Source organism: Helianthus annuus, chromosome 2 (assembly GCF_002127325.2).
Source record: "Helianthus annuus cultivar XRQ/B chromosome 2, HanXRQr2.0-SUNRISE, whole genome shotgun sequence".
Lineage (NCBI taxonomy): Eukaryota > Viridiplantae > Streptophyta > Magnoliopsida > Asterales > Asteraceae > Helianthus > Helianthus annuus.
Genome location: NC_035434.2, coordinates 141107716 through 141128493, shown reverse-complemented (window position 1 = coordinate 141128493; position 20778 = coordinate 141107716). Strand labels below are relative to the sequence as shown.

The 20778-nt window shown below is 34.9% G+C and overlaps 1 protein-coding gene and 1 pseudogene across 1 annotated transcript; both read right to left on the bottom strand.

Moving 5' to 3' along the window:
• Positions 1 to 2972: 2972 nt before the first annotated feature.
• LOC110892501 lies at positions 2973 to 16257 on the bottom strand (annotated as a pseudogene).
• Positions 16258 to 16789: 532 nt separating this feature from the next.
• Positions 16790 to 17742, bottom strand: LOC110894236. Its single transcript, XM_022141431.2, has one exon. It carries the CDS (start codon positions 17635 to 17637, stop codon positions 16948 to 16950), a length of 690 nt encoding a protein of 229 aa, XP_021997123.1. The 5' UTR covers positions 17638 to 17742; the 3' UTR covers positions 16790 to 16947.
• Between the last annotated feature and the right edge of the window lie 3036 nt (positions 17743 to 20778).

The window sequence follows — 20778 nt, the reverse complement described above, 5'->3', positions numbered from 1 at the left end:
AACGAAGGCTGCGATATCCAAATTTTCTTTTGACTGTTGTGTAAAGAAAGCAATCATCTCATTTTTCGCAGTGGAGGCGGAAGCAGCAGTGGAGGCATTCACAGCATTTGCAGTGGAAGCGGAAGCAACTGTTGGATGTGGAGGAGTAGCTTGATTAGAGGACCCAGAACAATAGACATTTGCTGAAGTGGGGACAGTCTTAGCAGATGTTGCATAGCTAAACATTTGAAAACCACCTTGAGACAAAAGAGCTGTGTTATTGTCGTTTGATGAAGTGGGAGCAACAGAGAATCCTGTGGTTAACATGCTGTTTTTATAGTTGGTTTCTCTTTGTTTATCATCTAGTTCACAGGCTTTGATATGAGAGATCATCTCTGACAGGCTGCACCTAGCAAGATCTTTAGTTTTCTTGATCATAGCGACATGATGATCCCAGCTCTCTTTGGCAATGCATTTAGAAGCTGTCTATTGGTAGATGCATTTGATATATGAATTTCTTCCATTTGCATTTGAGTTACTATCTTCATGAACCTCTGAATTTGATTGTCAACAGTTTCACCATAAATATGGTTGAAGTTGTTGAAATTTTGTCGCAGCAAATTTCTTTGACTCTCCTTCATATCTTCATTCCCTTCGTAGACGTCGATCAATGATTCCCACAGTTCTTTGGCAGATTTGCAGGTGCGAAATCCAACAACAATGTCTGGACCCAATCCCATGGTCAAGTAGGAAAGTGCTCTTTCATCTTCTTCAATTATAAGAAGATCATCTTCGGTATATTGACTTTTGGGTTTCTTCACTTTAACACCTGGTTCAGTGGAACTGTCCATCATAATCTCCCTTGGACCCCTTAAAATGCTTCGCCAAAGTTTATAATCTTTGACCTTCAAGTGTTGTTCAAAGCGCCATTTCCACTTGGGAAAATCCTTTGCATCAGTCAACCTTGGAATGCGTGTTGTGGTTCCAAGCTTTGAATCCAGTTCTTGTTGTTTGTTAAGGGCAGCCAAATCAACGTTATTTGTCAACATAATTAATCAATCAATTAATTAATCAATTAATTATTTTTTAAGTCCAAAAATTTGTCAACAGTTCAATGTTCAAATCCAAGTCACGTTGCAAATTGGCGTTGCGAGTCGAGACTACGGTTGCGAGTCGAGACCAAGAAGCAGACAACTCGAGACCGTAGTTGGTTGCGAGTCGAGACTAAAACCGGACAAGTCGAGATCTTGGTTGATTGCGAGTCGAGACCAAAACAAGACAAGTCGAGACAGCTGATGGTTGCGAGTCGAGACCGGAAAAGGATAAGTCGAGACAGCTGATGATTGTGAGTCGAGACCGGAACAGGACAAGTCGAGACAGCTGATGGTTGCGAGTCGAGACCTGCAAAACAAATATGAGATAAATCTGTTGACTCGTAATCCCTGATTTTCAGCACTTTTCAAAAATTCAAAGATATCGTAATCTTTGAATTTTCTTTGATCACCAACTCTGAGAAATCAGCTAACAATTTTTCTGAAATCACACAAACCAAAATCAGTGATATCTTTCAATAGTTTCACCAAGAATAGTTTGAAGATTTAATATTTTTCACTGCAAAACAAACACCGAAAACCAGATCAGTAGCAAAGGATGTTCTTGAATCCGAGTGATATCAAAACCGAACCAAGATTGGTTTCTTGGCTCTGATACCAATTGTAAAACCCATTTAGGATCCTTCAATGATATCGATCTTTAACTTGTGAAGGTGCGGAAAACAATCACAAGCCGATTCAAGAACGAGTAAATAAACAAAACAATAATGGTTAAATCACAAACCGGAAATCTTGCATTCAATGATGAACAAAGACTGATACAAGACACCTTGATGAAATCGGCTAGTCCTTCTAGTCGCAACCACTGATCAACCTCAACCAAGAGGTTGAGGTTTGTTTAAATACAAAACAAATGGACTTTGACCTAGGCCCATTGCGACTACTAATAAACTAACCCAACCCATACAAAATCGGCCCATATGTAAACTAAACAAACACAGAAACAACCCTTCAACTATGCTAACCTACATGAATAAACCTTCAGGTTCCAACAATCTTTATCTTTATAAATATTACGCTAATATATTTTTAATTTTTAATAATTAATATATGATTATAATAATTAATATATTATTATCAATTATCTTTGTCTTTATCATTAAAATCTCCTACAAATTTTAAATTTAATATTATCAATAATTGACTTTCCATAATAAATATTTAGAAAAAATTAAGATTGCCTCATAGAACGCCATATGTCCCTAACATGGTTTCTTTTATTATATGTACTAGCGGTAAGACCGTGTGCAAACACGGGTCGTTTGTTTAGAAAACCATACATATAAGTGTATAGATATTGTAATTTTTAGTTTAAGGCTAGTAGTGATACCCATCTGTAATTTCTAGTTTAAAGCTAGGTACTGTTATCCGCCAAAAAATCAAAATTAGAATTAAAACTTATATAAGTTGCATGTGATGTAATTAAATTAACGAATGATGATAAGTAACTGAGAGAACATGATGAAAGGAAATAGCATCTCTATGCAACCACTGTTTGACAAAAGTCAAACTACTCTTTTTAAAAAAAAGTCTATTTGACCAAAGTCAAACCACTGTGCAAAACTATGATTGTTCAAAAGTCTGCTTGACCAAAGAAAAACCACTACTTGACCAAAGACAAACCACTGTTTGACCAAAGTCTAACCATTGTTTGACCAAAGTCAAACCACTGTTTGACCAATGACAAACTACTGTTTTCTCCACAAAACACTGTTTAACCCAACAGTGGTTTCAAACATATGTTTTCATCCATCTGTTAACCAAAGTCAACAGATGTATCAACCACTGTATCAGCAGATGTATCAACAACAATGGTTTTAAGTTGATGAGCATTATTTATGAAAAAATAATACAAAATCATATTGAAAAAATATTACAAAATCATAAAATGACAAATGTGTAGTTACTAAATTCACTACTTTACTATCATCCTTATTACATATGTATCAAATGCATAAACAATAAATAATAAACAATACATTAGAAAGACTATAAAAAAGATCAAGTTTAGCAGAGTCACCAACAATAACAGATGCCGCTCGAGAACATTCTAAATAAATGAACCTTTGCCCCTATACATATGTGACTTTGACAGCAACTGATGACCAACCTTTGCCCCTATACATAGTAAGACATTAAACAACGAATCACCATAACATATCATAAAAAACCGAAACAATATATATCATATTTACACTAAACTTGACACCATGACATAACATGTCATCAAAAACCATTTAAAATAACTAAAAAAAACAATACATATCGTATATAAACTAAATACAACTTAATTGTAGAATATTTATTTTGTTGCAAATTGTTCAAAATTTTGGTCAACAGTACTTGCACAAAAAGTATACCTCAACTATGTCAGTTTACTAAAGTTATCAAAGTCAAATGACCATTAATTTGTTCCATCGTTTGTTTCGCATTTTGTTATTAAAATATGTACAACAGAATTAACACACAATAAAAGTATAGACCCAATCCAATACGATAAACGGATAAATGATTAATTACCTGCAGAGGGGAACTTTGCAAATAGAATCATGTGATTCACAAATAGAAGAATGGAGTTTGAAGAATTGCCACATATGTTTACACCTAACACAACCTCCACTAACTCTCTTCTTACAGTTCGCAAAGTGACAAATCGAGTGTTGGAGGCCTTCGCATGTCGCAAATTTGCTGCAAGGTGCTCTGTTCTTGCTCGGTTTTATGTCAAACGGTCCTACACTTGTGCAACCTTCTGTGCAAATGTATTGTAGACAATCCATAGTTTCACTCAACTGAAAATACAAACTCTATTCTTGCATATGCTTTCTAGTACTCTTCCTCCTCTACACATTCGGATCAAATTTAACCATAATAAACCATTAGCAGATCATAGTTTTCTCTGTATATTCAATAATAGAAAACCAAATCACTTAATATAATAAAACAATAACCGTAATAACAATAAAATTGGCCAACTAATCAATACCTAATAAATAAGTAACCAGTTATATGTCACGTGTCACATTCTCTGTAAGATTATTCTCCTTCTCGTTTATGTTATTTCACCCACTTTATTACCTAAAGTAATTACTTATATGTAATTTCAAGTATATATATTATCTCAAAAATCATTTTATAACTCCTAAATGTTGATTATTAACTATTTAATATTTCTTATATTAGAGACGTGAAACATCGCAACAAACAGGTTTTTAACCTAGTGGTAATATAAAACATGAAAAAAATAATAACTAACAATAAGATGATATGCATTACGATTCGAGTACGTACCAATTCAACTTCATCAATGAACTTGATGATTTCGAGTTCGAGATACAGATCATCGTTTTAAACGAACTTCCATCCATCTGTTTCTTCAACAGACTTGAATCTTTAGATACCACTTTCATACACTTTGGGTAAAGATCAAGTGCATCGCAGAGCCGAACGAGTTGGAGAATATCCACCACGTTCTCAACCGTCAGCCGTCCGAAGATATATACACTAAATTCTTTCTTTTTGTAGTCTGTCCCGCGTTGATGGGTCCCGCGTTGCTAATCTTGTAGATCGATAACTTCACGCATCATTTCAATTCTTTCTTTTTGTAGTCTGTCCAAAGATATATTCACTAAATTAAAGGTTTAGTCGGGCCAGATACACAATCCCTAAACAGTAAACACAATAAACCTTTTATCAAATACTTTAGATAATGTATTGTAGATTTAATGGATAATTTATAATTTAAAACGGTGGTTTGAAACCACTGTTGGTCGAAGTTTATCCGAAGAAGATTATAGTGTTGGAGATTCAGCTATAGAGTTATCATTAAAACAATGTTTTTGTGGAGAAACAGTGGTTGAAACCACTGTTGGGTTGAAACGTTGGTTTGAAACCAATGTTAGGTTAAAACAGTGTTTTGTGGAGAAACAGTGGTTGAAACCACTGTTTTAACTCAACAGTGGTTTCAAACCACCGTTTTAACCCAATTTTTTAACCCAACAGTGGTTTGAACCACCGTTTTAACCCAACAGTGGTTTCAACCACTGTTTCTCCACAAAACACTGTTTTTTAACGCTTTGTAGCAGAATCCCCAACACTATATAACCTTCTTCGGGTGGCAGTCTATTGCTCGATATTCGACCCGAGTCTCTAAAGAATCCATTAAACGATATCTTTTCGGATAAACTTCAACCAACATTACGTTTTGAATCCCTGAATCTATCAGACCTACCAGAAGAACTGTCAGATACGAGGCCTTTCTTTTTCTCAAATCTTCCAAATGATGGCGACTTACACTTACTTCCAGCGGCATAAAGTCTGTAACCTTTACCAATGATTTTCAAAAGGGACAATACTTCTAAAGCGCCATATATATCTTACAGTTTTTGCTCTTTTGATGGTAACCCAACTAACACCAAGAACCGATCCGAGTTTCAACATCGCCTTTTGACTCTTCTTCCCACTCCTGCTTTGCTTTGAGCTCTCACTCCCACCTAAAAAACACATAATTGTTACAAAAGCATACAACTTGTTTCAAAACTAAAATTAATCAAGATAAACGTAAGCCGTTTCAGCTTCTTTTTATGAATCTTTTTGTCTGCATATAGACTTTCATTTCCTGTTGTATTAATTAGATCTCACGTGTATATGCGATTAAAATTTTGGGTTTTGAGTGTTTGGATGAAAAAAGATGATAAGTTTTAACAACTACTGTGAAACTGATTATGACTCGAAAGTAACGGTAAAAATGTAAAATAAGAATTTGAAGATTTTAGAAATGTAACTTACGCCGACACATTTAATTCGCCTTTCTCATTTACAATTGCACTCCAAGAAGGAACCTTCATCAAAGCCTCTGATGGCACATGATGCTCGTTTTTTAGTACTTCTTGAACCCATCGATTTTCATTAGGGTTTTCAGACTCGTTAATCAGAGATCCATAATTTTCCAAAACTACCGAAACAATCTATGTAACGGAGAAAAGATGAATAAATTAATATATTATTGAATTTAATACTTAATTCTAATCTTGAGAAGGTACTAATATATGCTTACATTGTCAAACTCGGCTGATATATGGGAATATCTACCCATGAACCACACCTATAATACAAAATGATAACATCAAATAAATGGTTGACAGATCATACAAATTCATATAAACGACAATTAGTTTAGGCGACGATAAAAATACCATTCAAGAAAGAGCTTGCAAGCCAACTGAACGAAGTGGCGCAACTCGCTCATCTTCACCAACTTCTTGAGCTAATTGACAAAGTTTTGGAATAAATCCTTCCAAATTAAACATATGAGTTCCATCTTTCTGCAATATACGGTTTTGAAAGTCAAAACGATTATTCAAAAATTAGGAACGACAAATAGGCGGGTTACGTAACAGGTTTCGGTCAAACTTCACGTATGTAGAAAGAGCAAAAAAGCACACATTTAACCTCATAATAATCAAAAGCGTCTCAGATATGTATCATGACAAATGAGCTTGATGAATTTACCTGATAACAACCAAATAATGGACTATGTCAGCAACGAAGACTTTCGTATCTCATGACTTTCATGCTGGCTGTCTCAGCTTCCAAGCTGTGTCACAAAAATTAAACACTATATAAAGCATGAACTTTTCCTAATTAAACACTATATTGTAATCACTTTTTTTACTCACCAGCAGCTATTACTTATCGGTAGCTGCAGCTATTACTTACCGGTAGCTGGAAGGGGATGTACCCTGTTCTCTATGCTCTGAATTGGTGCAAGGTTCCATGGTATTATAATATATGATGGTTTGTTTATTTTGTCTTAGAAACAAATAGTACTGCTACTTCTCTTTGGTGTCAGCAATCAGCATAGCATACAGTAGAGCACACCTGTGTTTCTTTCTAGTTATATAATCCTAAAAATCACATATTTAACAAATCAGTAAATCTATTAATCCTAATTCAAAAACAACATATAAATATTGGTGCTGGTCTAAGTAGGTAAGGTCGAGCATAAACACTTTCGTCCAGAAGATGTACTTTTTCTAAAAAATTACCGAGTAAAAATATGATTTGCAAGTGTTTATGCATGAAAAATACACTTTGGATCACTATTGACCCATTCAACCTGCTTCCTTTCTAGCCATTTATATGGTTTGTGTCTTTGACCCATTTGACATCACTAATACAAAAATGGGTAATAATGTTACCACTTTATGCTTTTTAAATCCTTTCAAGGCATCATTACATTAAGCCCAGTTTTCTTTTTTTTTTAAATAATGATAAATACTTCCAATGTGCTTAAACGTAGTATAAATTGTACAATTCCATTTCTCTGTTTCTGCCTTTTAATATGCTTATCTCACATGATCGAGCAATCGGAGCTTCTACGCCTATTCTGCCTCATCGCCTCCTTCTGACTTGGTGGTTGAAACAATATACAGCATCAGCTACATGAACAACAACTAAAATGCAATCTGTAGCCAAAACAACGCATAACCAAGAGCAAAAAAGCACACATTTAACCTCATAATAATCAAAAGCATCTCAGATATGTATCATGACAAATGAGCTTGATGAATTTACCTGATAACAACCAAATAATGGACTATGTCAGCAATGAAGACTTTCGTATCTCATGACTTTCATGCTGGCTGTCTCAGCTTCCAAGCTGTGTCACAAAAATTAAACACTATATAAAGCATGAACTTTTCCTAATGAAACTTAATTAATGCTATAAGTACTCACAAATACAGTAAATAAAAAAACTACCATTTCTCAACAAAAATGGTGATAAACCCATTTTGTCACCGATATTATCGCCGTAAAACCAATCAAAACCCTACGGAATAGATCGATCTCAGATTGTGGACTCAAGGATACAGTTTGGTGAAGCTTAGAATAATATCGAACAAACAAAACCCAAATCAGTGAAGCGCTATAAATCAAAATCCAAATATTTAGAAATCAAATACAAAGAAACTTGAAATTCGATTGATACCTGGATAATAATCATCCGAATCAGAGACTTGAATCGAAGATTTGGATGATTTGAGAAAGAAGAAAGCGTCTATGGTCTGGATAATTGATTTGAGAAAGAAGAAACCTGCATTTAGAGAGAGAGAGAGAGAGAGAGAGAGAGAGAGAGAGAGAGTTGAGAGAGAAATGGATTAGAGAGAGTAATTGATTGAAGAAGATGGTATCTTATATATCTGGAGCCATAATTTTGAATTTTGAATCTGGAGCCATAATTTTGAATCATCAGTCGTAGTGGTTTGAAAGTGGTTTGAATTTTGAATCATCAGTGGTAGAGGTTTGAAAAAGGTGGTTGAATGAACAATCAGTGGTTTCATAATTGAGAGTGGGGCACTGGTTTGATGCCATAAGTAGGCCAACTTTGAATTTTAAAGTCTTTAAATATTAGGTATTATGATGTAATAATGACATAAGAAAAGCCTTGTTAGACATGCTCTCTAGCTGACACATCAGCTTTTCTTATGTCACTTGGATTTCTCCTTTTATAGAAAATATAGATAGATATAGATTAGAATATTAAAATAATCTTGAATGACCTGATAGGAATATAATTTTTTTTAAGTTAGTTAATTAGAAAAGATTTAAAACTTGATTGTTATTTTGTGACAATCGTTGAGTTTAATTTTTAATTGCAAAACTGAAAAATTGTAATTTTGTATTTTGTATCATTTTTTATTATTTTTGGGCAATACTAAAATTATCAAATTGCCTGTCATCGTGATTACTATAATTCGATTAGATCGACCTGAGCCAACAAGATTATCTTATTATTTTTTACTTGTTATAGTGTTTATTACAACCCTTAGTGATTCTTATTATACATTTAACATAAGTGATATACATGACTATACCTGCATACATTGTAACTTCCAAAGTAGGATTACACAATTATTTTATTTTAAAGCTACATAATCATACATAAATACTCACACCATATTTTTAAGGCAAATATATATTTTTCAAGTTTAAAGTATGAATGTACCTAGAGGTGTACAAAAAAACTGGTTTTAGAACCGAAACCGGAAAAAAACCGCAACCGGTTTTTTAACCGGTTTTTTTATAACCGGTTTTTTTAACCGCCGGTTTTTATACCGGTTACCATTCTTTACTTCAAAAACCGGTTATTAACCGAACCAGTTATTAAAAAACCGGTAAAAAGCCGGTAAAAAACCGGTTTTTTGGGAAAAACCGGTCCCAACCGGTTATTGTTTTGGACCTCAAAAACCGGTTAGTAACCGGAATCGGTTATAAAAAAACCGGTTTTATTTTGGGTGGAAAAACCGAAACCGGTTAATAACCGAAACCGATTTTGAAAAAAACTGATTTATACACCTGTAAATGTACCATGATATATAATTGCATATGCATAAAGTGGCTAGATCAAGGCAATGAATGTAGTAATAATACTTGCTAAAAAGGGAGTTACATTTCAAAAGTGCAAGTATAGAGGTGCATGTAACACACATAACCCTAGAGATTTTCTTGAGCATGTGATCAAAAGATATAGCTCTCATGATCAACATAGAACTATGTACCCTTGAAACAATAAATAAAATAGTAAAGAGAACTTCACCACCTTTTAGGGCAGTGATGCCACTAAATCAAATGTAGGGGGTTTGAGCACCTTTTTCTCGTAACATTTGACTCTCTTTACTCACTCACATAACCATGTGGCTTCTACCCAACACAACCTTTACCCGTCAGACCCTACCCGCGCCACTGGTGGCGATGGTGTTTAGGTTGCTGGTAGAGCTACCCGCTTACGCCCCTTCCCCCTTATAATAGATTAATGTATAATTAAACGTAACAGTAGCATACATAAATATTTCTTATATAGATACTGATTCTATTTCATGCATCCTAACTCCCAAGTCAAAAACCTTACAACCAATATTTGAAAACAAACCGGTCATCCAACCAGCCATTGGTTCACACGTTGGATCAACTGAACCGAACTAGAAAACCGGACAAAGTAATAATGAACTTTAAAAAACGAACTAGAAAACTGGACAAAGTCATAATGAACTTTAAAAAACATTTGTATATTATATAAAATTTAAATAGTATATAGTAATATTTAAGTAGTTTATTGTTAAATAGTATGTTGGATATCCGGACATACAACACCAACATCTTTCTAGATTAGTTGACAAACACTTTCGTATGCGTATGAAAAGTACCAACTTTAAATCTGAGTTTTTTCCCAAAAGAGTGTAGGTGGACAAATTATTTATCAAAATGGGTGATTTGAAAAATAATTACCAAAATAGATGTTTTGCAATGACTTTTTCCCAAATTGGTGAGGGTGGAAAAAATATTTACCAAAATGGGTGATTTTTAAAAAAAATATTAAAATAAGTGTTATTTCTTATTTCTTTATTATTAACTAATCTATTATATTTTTTTTCAATTAACCTAATATGTTTTTAATCTATTTTATCCAAACAATTACTCTTTATATTGTATTTACTTTTTAACCACCAAAATATAATTCTTTTTTCATAACATTTTTTCTTTTATTCCTTTTACATTTATGTGACCTAAATCATTCTAATTTTAGAGATATAAACAATTACTAAAGTAGCAAGTTCATGTTCATTTATTTAACGTTAATCGAACAAACAATCAAACACAAACATGATTATCTTTTTTTGTAAACGAGCCATGTGTTCATGTTTACATCAACCCTTTGTTAATAAAATTTATGTAACTTTTGGAAATACTATATTATGAGTTTTCATTTGAATAGGTATTCAACTACACGAACAATAGTAAATGAAAAATTAATCTAAAAAAAATTAAATTAAAACAGTAGATGAGAGGTATTAGCACTCAGTTTGTTTTAACATGGGTTTCATTATAAAAAAACAAAAAATATATATAATAATTAATAAGTTAGTTAAAAAAAATCTATATAATGAGTTAGATGGAAGAAAAAAATATAAATGTGATAGGTTGATTAAATAAAAATAGAAGAATTATAACAGATTAGTTAAAAAATAAAGAAATATAGAAAAAACCCCATTTTGGTAATTATTTTTCAAATCACCTATTTTGGTAAATAAATTTTCCACTAACACCCTTTTAGGAAAAAACTCTTTAAATCTTAGGGTATATGAAGTGGGGTGCGGCAAAGTGTGGCAAACTTAATTTGCCAATTGGTAACACCACCGCAAACATTGTTTGCCACTCAAAAGTTTGCCGATTCGGTCATGGCTTGCCGAAGTGGTGAAGGGAAGGAAGGAGAGAGAAGGGGGTGTGTGTGGTGGGGTCCATGACATCTCAACCCCTTTTTTTTTTTAAATAGTTTACCACTTTACTATTTTTTTATATAAAAATCGCTACTTTTAGTATCAAAAAAAAAAAAATTTGTAAAATTTTTTTTTTTTGGCTACTAAAAGTAGCGATTTGAACATAAAAAATAGTAAAAAAAATTTTAGATTTTTTTTTGATTTTTTTAGATTTTTTAGGTTTTTTGGGGGTTTAGTTTTTAGCATTTTAGCTTGGGGGGTGGGGGGGGTTTAGGTTTTTGGGGGGTGGGGGAGGGGGGTTTAGGTTTTGGGGGGGGGGGGTTAGGTTTTTTTTAGGTTTTTTGAGGGTTTTAGTTTTTAGCATTTAGCTTGGGGGGGGGGGGGGGGTTAGGTTTTTTTTTTGGGGGGGGGGGGTGGGGGGGTTTAGGTTTTTGGGCGGTGGGGGTTAGGTTTTTTTTAGGGTTTTTTTAGGTTTTTTTAGCCATTTTAGGTTGTGTTCACATTGATTCTCGCGATTCTCGCAATAAAGGTGATTCTCGGATGAACCTTACCCTATATATATTACAATTTTATCTTATTTAAAACCAATTCGATCAGTGCGTTCAACTTATGCCATTTACAATTGTTATGGGTGTCTATCCCGTCTATGCGGTCCATTTAGTTTTAGCATTTTTTTTATAAAATTCTAATAACATATACATACTACTTATTAAAATTTTGCATAGTTAACAGAATATTATAGTAAAATACATTTTAAAAAGTTTTGTGAACAAATACATGATATCATTAACCATCTTATAATTTACCAATCAAATTCATATCTTTGACCGTATTTTATAGAATATGAAGGCAATGTACGTGATGAATATTATTTGGTGTAACTGTAAACAAAAAACAAAAAAACGCCAACAAGATCACATTAAATATTTATAGTTTAAGGTTATTTAAACAAATCTCGCTTTCATATAATAACGTGGTTAAAAAAATATTAACCACATGCTAAACCTAATCGGCAATACAATATATGATATACTCAATGATTGTAGCATGTTACATATATTTATTTGCCACATGTTAATATAATATGATGAAATTATAAAGAAACATATATTCTAGCTACAACTAATCGAGTCAAAGAATTCTATCTCACATATAACAACTTAATTCTTCTCTTATTGTCGTGTTTCATTCTTGACAAACATCCTTTTGATTATCTGTATGAGCAGACAGACAAAGATAAAGAAAAAGGTTCGTCCAAATTTAATTAAAAAAAAACTTAATGCGATAAATGGGTTCCAATTAATGATATAAGAGCAATTATAGATTTGTGATTACAAATATAATGTAGACGTTAATTTATTAAAAAGAATATTTAAAACTTACGTGTCAATATATAATAATATATATAGTTATAGACTTTGTTAACACGTTAGAAATGTGTTTAATGTTTGGGTTTCAATCGTGCTGGATTCGCATTTTGGATTGGTGGGTTGAATTGTTCAATGCGAACATGTATACACTTAGGCTATGGGGTGTGGGATGGTTTTATCATGCCACGTCAGATCCACGTCAGCCAGAGTACTTTATCACCCTCACCCTTAACTTGCAGAGTGTGGGATAAAACCCCCTATTAAAAATAAAATAAAAAAATAAGATTTTATTAGATTAAATCATGTGGGCCTCACCTGAACATCTCCTTCTTCCTCGTTACCATGCTAGTGGACAACCCATGGCGCCCCCTCCTTAAACTCGGCGGTGTGGGTGGTGGTGCCCTCCAGGCGCCATTGATGATGATCTGACTGAGGTGACACCCTCACATCCTCCGGCCTTGGTGATTCAATAACATTTTAAACAACCAGTTGCTTTAACTCAAATAACACATTTTCGTAATTGTTGTTGCTTTGATTGTTTTTGTTTCCATCTTTATCTCTCATTGAAAGTATATTATAAATAAACTTGTTTTAAATATTTAGCTTGAGATTCAAGAATACGAATAACAAAGATTTGAAGAATTATGAGTAGGAACCATGGTTGTAAAAGTCGCTAGGTGCTCCCTAGTCGGTCGATTGGGGAGTTGAGAGTACTCGGCATAGGCGGAGAGTACTCGGACATGTTAAATTATGAAGAAATTAGTTTTCGGAAACTAAATATATAAACATAAATTTACTAATATTTATAACAAAATACGTGAAAATAATATTTATTATTTAATATGATAGTCATATAAATTATGTTTTATTATTTTTTAAGTCAAACTCGGCCGAATTGATCTACTAGATCCGATTTTGGCCGAGTTTGACCGCGTTTGATTGATTCCGAGTAATTAGGCGGAGTTAGAGAAAATCGTCTCGGCAGCTTACCTTGTAGCGACTACTCGGAGAGTACTCGGCCTTGAAAACCATATTTTACAACCATGATAGGAACTAACTTATAAGTTGTTCGAAATTAAGAGGTAATGAATAAATAATTTAAAATTTCACGTTTTAAATTTATAAGTTATAAGTTGTTGGAAATTAAAAGGTAATAAATAAATAGTTTAAAACGTGAAATTAGTTTCTTCTAAAAATTAATAATTAAACAAATTATATACTAATAAAACATAAACTCAAACATAAACTCAATGAATAGTAATTGAGTTTATTTTTTATTAGTATATTCAATTAATTAAAATGGGGTATGGGGCGGGGTTGTGACGTGGGTTGGGTACAAACGCCCAAGTCACCATCCCGGGTGGGCTTGGGTTTCGGCGTGGCCCCTTAGGCGCGGGTTTCAGCCCGGGCGTTGGGCGGGGCTACCAAGATGACATTGCGTGATCTCATTGGCCAAGACAAGTAGCCGTTTGGCTAGCCGTTTGCCAACAACTATGTGTTTAAAAAAAGATTTAGGAAATATTAGAATATGTGGTATGGGGCGGGGGTTGTGTCGTGGGTAGAGTACAAACGCCCAAGTCACCACCCCGGGTGAGCTTGGGTTTCAGCGTGGCCCCTTGGGCGGGGGTTTCAGCCCGGGCGTTGGGCGGGGCTATCAAAATGACATGGTTGGATCTCATTGGCCAAGACAAGTAGCCGTTTGGGCTAGCCGTTTGCCAACAGCTATGTGTTTAAAAAAAGATTTAGGAAATATTAGAATATGGGGTATGGGGTATGGGGCGGGGGTTGTGGCGTGGGTTGGGTACAAATGCCCAATTCACCACCCCGGGTGGGTTGGGTTTCGGCGTGGCCCCTTGGGTGGGGGTTTCAGCCCGGGCGTCGAGCGGGGCTAACGGCTATGTGTTTAAAAGAAGATCTAGGAAATATTAGAATATGGGGTATGGGACGGGGGTTGTGTCGTGGGTTGGGTACAAACACCACCCCGGGTGGACTTGGGTTTCGGCGTGGCCCCTTGGGCGGGGGTTGTATTTGAGGGTAAAAATCGGTTAATACCGGTGCCGAACCGGTACCGAAAATACGTGACGTTTTAGTTTGAGTTACTTTTTGTTATTTGACATGTTTTGTCATTCTTATAGAACGATTTGGTTTAGCGCGCCGCAACGCGCGCGCATGATAAACAACTAGTTAAAAATTAAAACATCGAACTTTAAATTCGAACGCTTTCTAGATAACCTCACTTAAATTAAGTAGGAAGTCTCAAAACAAACCTAGGTTACGCTATAGGGCGTGGTCATGACCCTTATGGTTATCATGGCCCTTCACATCAACGTCATGTCACCCGTTTTTAATCCATTATTCTAAATCACTACCCTAAGGATCTGATTATAATCCAAACCACTATTCTCTTATTTTAATTTATTTTTATGAAAACCAAAAGGAAATATTAAAAAAAGGAAATGATGCTCATGGTTGCCATGGTTTAATCCATGCCTATCATGGTGGATGAGACAAGGAGATGGTGTAGCAATCTATTAATGATACTACGTGACGATTGATGACCCAATCCATACCTCCCACACACTTTAGCCTTAGTAGATAAACAAATACATTAAATGTAACATGTCTAACTTTTATTTATTAATTATTATTATTTTTGAATGGCAAGTTTAATCATATACTATTACAAAAATAATCCTAAAATAATTGTATATGCCCAGAATAATCTGAGACCTCATTTCGAAGAGGCAATGCCTCTACAAAGTGGCTTAACCCCACATTGATAACATTTGTTTATGAGTAAAATGAACAAAACATCCTTTATGTTTCCTCAAACTTGCAAGTTTTAACCTTTATGTTGAAAATTTGCTAAAAACATTCTTTAAGTTTATTTTTGTTACAGGTTCAATCCTTTATAACTAACAAAGTTAATTTCACTAGTTAAATTCCCTCCCAAGCATAACATGTGAGGGTATATTCGTCATTTTGGTTGATATTCTTATAAAACCCACTGAAAACCCTTCCCTGGACAATCTAAATTCTGATCACCTACAAAATTCCGATTCTTACTCACAAACCAAATGACTTTTTACAAACAACCTGACCCGGTTAACTCAATTAATCAGTTGACCATTCTTGACCCGTTGACTGTGTTAACCCCCACATTGAGTCACCTCCAGACGGTCCCGAACTCGATGCTAAGTTTCATCACACCACTGCCACAACCTGTAACAACATCAACAACCACCATTCAACTCCACCGGTCAGATCAATGAACCACACCCAAAGTTTCCATCAAAACTACTCCAGGAGACACTATGTAACAAACGAAAGGAAACAACAGATGTCGAGAGAGTAACCTGTTATACCAGAATAATATTATTGTCGACATCGCCGGAAACTATTCAACTCCAAGACCACTGGAAACCACCATCCAAAACCTACCTCCAGAACACCACTAACCTCCACCATGTACTTTTGCTGTAAACCACCCGTCACCACCGTAGCTCCGACGATCTCTACCATGGAAAACCACTATCTCGTCGTCACACCATCGATGTTGATCATCTTTGTTATTTGTCTTCGTTGTCAGAAGAGACCGGCCGGTTTCTCTCTCTATCCTTTTCCTCCTCTCACTCTCTCTGGTTTCTCTCTCTATAAGATGCCGCTTCCTTTCTCTCTCTCCGCTGAACTTTCTCGCTCTACTAATCTTGAATGGAATGTGTGTGTGCCATGTGAAAGAAAAAAATGGGAACATATTTTGGGGATTGGTGAAGCTTACACAAGAAACTAAAATAGATAAAAAGGGTTTTATAAGAATATCAATCAAAATGATGAATATACACTCACACGTTCTGCATGTGAGGGAATTTAACTCGTTAAATTAACTTGGTTAATTATAAAGGATTGAACCAGTAACAAAAATAAACTTAAAGAATGTTTTTAACAAGTTTTAAATATAAAGGTTGGAACCTGCAAGTTTGAGAAAACATAAAAGATAATTTTGTGCAATTTACTCTTTATTTATTTAACCAGCTAACCTGTTTAATAAAACATATTAAAGAACACAAAGGGCCAAAATCATTATTTCGTATGTGTTCTCATATCATCATTCAGCTTCGTTTTAATTTCTCTAGCTGAATGCAATAATTATTGTCTACATCAAAAAATATCAAATATAAAAATAAGCAACACTTTATCAACTTGATAAGAAACCTATGTAACATGGGCAGATCGAGGAGATTTCGAATAACGGAAAGCATTAATCGGACTCGGAAAATACCACCCCTTCTTCGAACTCGCCGGAGTAAACCGGTTTCCGGCACCACCGACAGCTACCGATCTAGACCGCATCATCATCGAATAATCATCCTTACCAGTCACATCTTCACAATTACTCAAATCTTCATCCATTCCATTATTATGAACATCACACTTTTTACTCTTATGAAACAAAGACCAAAAAATATTTTTACCCTTTGTAACCTTAGGTGGCAAACCCTTATTATTATTCACAGCTGTTTCAACTTCACATCCACCAGTTCCTGTACCTGTTCCAATACCGGTTCCTACGTGGCGCGATCGCGATCGGAGGAATGATATAGCCACCGATCGCGATTTGCGCAACGCTGGATCACCTTCAGGGTTGTTTGAGAAGTTTGTATCATGGCGACTACCGGTTCTAGAGAATGGAAAGAGCGAAAACGAGGTTGTAGACGAGGAGGAAGACGACGATGGATATTCGGCTGAAGTGGGAGAGCAGGCGCAAGGGCGAGGGTGAGCGCAGTCCGGGCAAAGGGTAACGAGGCGGTCGTGGAGGCATTTAGGGCAGATGCCGGTTTTTCGCCGCCTGGATGGATGTTTGTGGCACTTCCATACTTGTTGTTCATCCATGTAAAACGCCATAGTTAAGTTGAGGCTTCAAGATCAGCTGTTTCTGCTAGGGGTTTTGTTGTTTGGGTTTATGGTGTTACTGTTCTTGATTTTGTCACTAGAAAGTGTGTTGGTTGTGGTGAGGATGAGGTGCTTAAAAAGGAAAATGGAGGGAGAGTTAACCGTGGTTAGTTGATTAGAAAGAACCATGGTTAAAGATAAGTTAAATAGCTATGGTTATTGGAATAAATTAGTGTAGAGATAACAATGGGTTGGGTTGGAGACATTGTGATATTTTTAGTGTCTTCTTCAATAGTAAATAGATCCTTGATAATTCCATTCATATATTATTCTTATTTCCCTGTTATTAAATAGATCCTTGGTATGAACAACCTAAACATTTATTCTTATTTCCATGTTATTAAAATAGATCCTAATTAAACAAGATGGCTTGAACTTAAACATGGCGGTTACCGTCTATGTGGTTTGATCATTTTTGTCACACTCATCCAAATTTTGTTTTTTTGTATCTGGGTCTGCATGATTTCAATTCTTACCATTTACATCCGCTTCGTTGCCCCATCCAATTTTTCTGTTATCTTTTTATGAAAAGATAAAAATATCATGTTTGTTCATAAAATATTTGTTTAAAAAATATAGAACAAATAAAAAAATATAAATAATACCCACCCACCCAACACTCTTTTCCTCTCTTTAATCTCTCTTTCCATACACAATCTAACTCTTTAACATTGACGTGTGCAAATAGCAACAAAATTATCACAATGCACATACTAGTTATAAAAAATCATCCCATTAAAAACTAAACTACACACGTAAGAGGCAAGCATACATATCATATTATAGTATAGATAGGGTAAGATACCGAATATTAATCCATGGACATGGTATACATATCGTATTATAGTATAGATAGTGTAAGATACCGAATATTAATCCATGGACATGATAGCTCTCAATAATAATTTCTCTATTAATATGTAACTATGAAATAGGGAAATAACTCTAAATGAAATAGACAAAACTAGAATGCGAATACAGAATATAATGAAAGACAATCAGATTGAGAAAAGTAACCATCCAGAATTGAATCATTAAAGGAGAAAGACTTAAAATGCTAAGATGGATCAGTGCCCGCTAAGGTTAATCCTGTTGAAAAGACAGATAGACTGGATCGTCGCTCTGATGAGTTTGGCCAGTCCTCTAAGCACCTTTGGAACGCAGGGAGTGTGACAATGTACACGCTTCCCTTCTGTCGCAACCCCCGACCCCACTCTAGGAGCGAGCGGCGAGCCTGACTAGTGGTATCGGTGTTTATTAAATTTGCAGCGGAATTAAATCATCAGTATTGTAGTTAGAAAATAATTTCAGAGTTTGTAAACACCAAACTTTTTATATTAAACAAATGGGCTAAAAACCCATATTTCATTTATAATGTATTTATAGGGATAAACCCTAGTTGCTGAAAACATAAACTTCTTCTTTTATTTAGGTAACTTATAGCCACTTTATTTAAGCCTTCAGTGCTTCATGGCTGGTTTCTAATAACTTCACATCAAGTTACCTGAAATGCATTTTAAAAATATTTTATCAGCAAAAATACTGTCGAGTTCATTCCATTTTATAAAAAGACACATTGTTATAACTTTACAGCATCAAGAGTTTTTACATTAGTTTATATCTAACAATTTCTCAACAGTATTGCTACTGGGGCACAATTCCCCGAGCTTGTGGTCATGCTAATATTGGCTAACTCTTTGTCCAATAGTAACGAGTGTCAAGTAATGTATACAAAACCCCACATACCGATAGTAATTGAAGAATACAAAAACGTACTCACTGTAAGTATAACTGATAAACATTTAGGGTTTTGTAAAACATTTTAAATAGAAATATATCACAAAATGTGATAAAAAGATGAATGACTCACTTTGTAAATTTAGGGTATTACTATATGCTTCCTAATAATATTTTCTGGTGATTTTCCTGAGTTCCTATTAAAAATATACAATGCACGCGTGTTAGTGTAATAACCCAATTCAACTTTATCAATACATCACGAGATCAAAACCCCAACATAGTTTACAAAGCATAGCCTTTATCAGGCAGCGCCTTGACATCCATTGCTGGGTTCAAGATCGATCGGACAAGGTATCGAATCAGTGATCAGGGGTTAAAACACTTACAACGGGGCAGAGCTTCAAAGTTATTTGGGGTATTATAACTGAGAGTTTTGAGAGAAAGAAAAGAAGTGAACGAGTTTGAAATTTCTCGTTCATGCTCAATTTATAGTTGCAATCGGACCTCGTCGCGTTGCGCGACGAGAAAGCCTAATCACCGTCGCATAGTACGACGACACTAGCTAGGGCTTAGTTGTGATTAGTCACCACCCTAGACCTGCCACACGGCTGCCAAGTGTCTCCGGTGGAATTAAGGATGTCGCGTTGCGCGACGATGATGTCCTTATGTCGTCGCGTAGCGCGACGAGGTAAAAAAATCAGTTTTCCTCGTTTAATGTGCTGAGTCTCGTTGTACGCGTTTGGAGTCTCGGTTATGATTCTTTATGGTGCTTTTGAGTGTTGTTACATCTTCCCTACCTTGTTTTAAATCTCGTACTCGAGATTCACTGGAATAGGTAAGGATATTTCCTTTTTATTTCAGATTTGAGTTTCCATGTGTATTCTGGTCCTCTCTTCGAATCCCATTTTACTTTGACCAGAACTAATCTCTTGTGCTTGATATTCTTGATCTTTCTATCTTCAATTTGTATGGGCTTTTCCACAAACTTAAGCTTTTCATTTACCTCTATGTCTTGAAGAGGTATTACCAATGATTCATCTGCTAAGCATTTCTTTAAATTATATACAGGAAATACATCATGTACTCCTGCCATCTTTTCAGGTAATTGTAGCTGATAAGCTACTGATCCAATTCGTTTGAGAATTTCAAAAGGTCCAACATACCTTGGGCTTAGCTTTTCTCTTTTACCGAATCTGACAACACCTTTCCATGGTGAAACTTTTAATAGTACCTTGTCTCCAAATTGAAACTCTTATGGTTTACGTCTGTTATCTGCATAACTTTTTTTGACGGTCTCTTGCTGTTTTTAGTCTTTCCTTGACTTGAATTATTTTGTCAGTTGTTTCTTGTACA

What these genes read in the sequence shown, in the direction of transcription:
- LOC110894236 (XM_022141431.2), bottom strand. Translation starts at nt 17,637, where the DNA reads ATGGCGTTTTACATGGATGAACAACAAGTATGGAAGTGCCACAAACAT.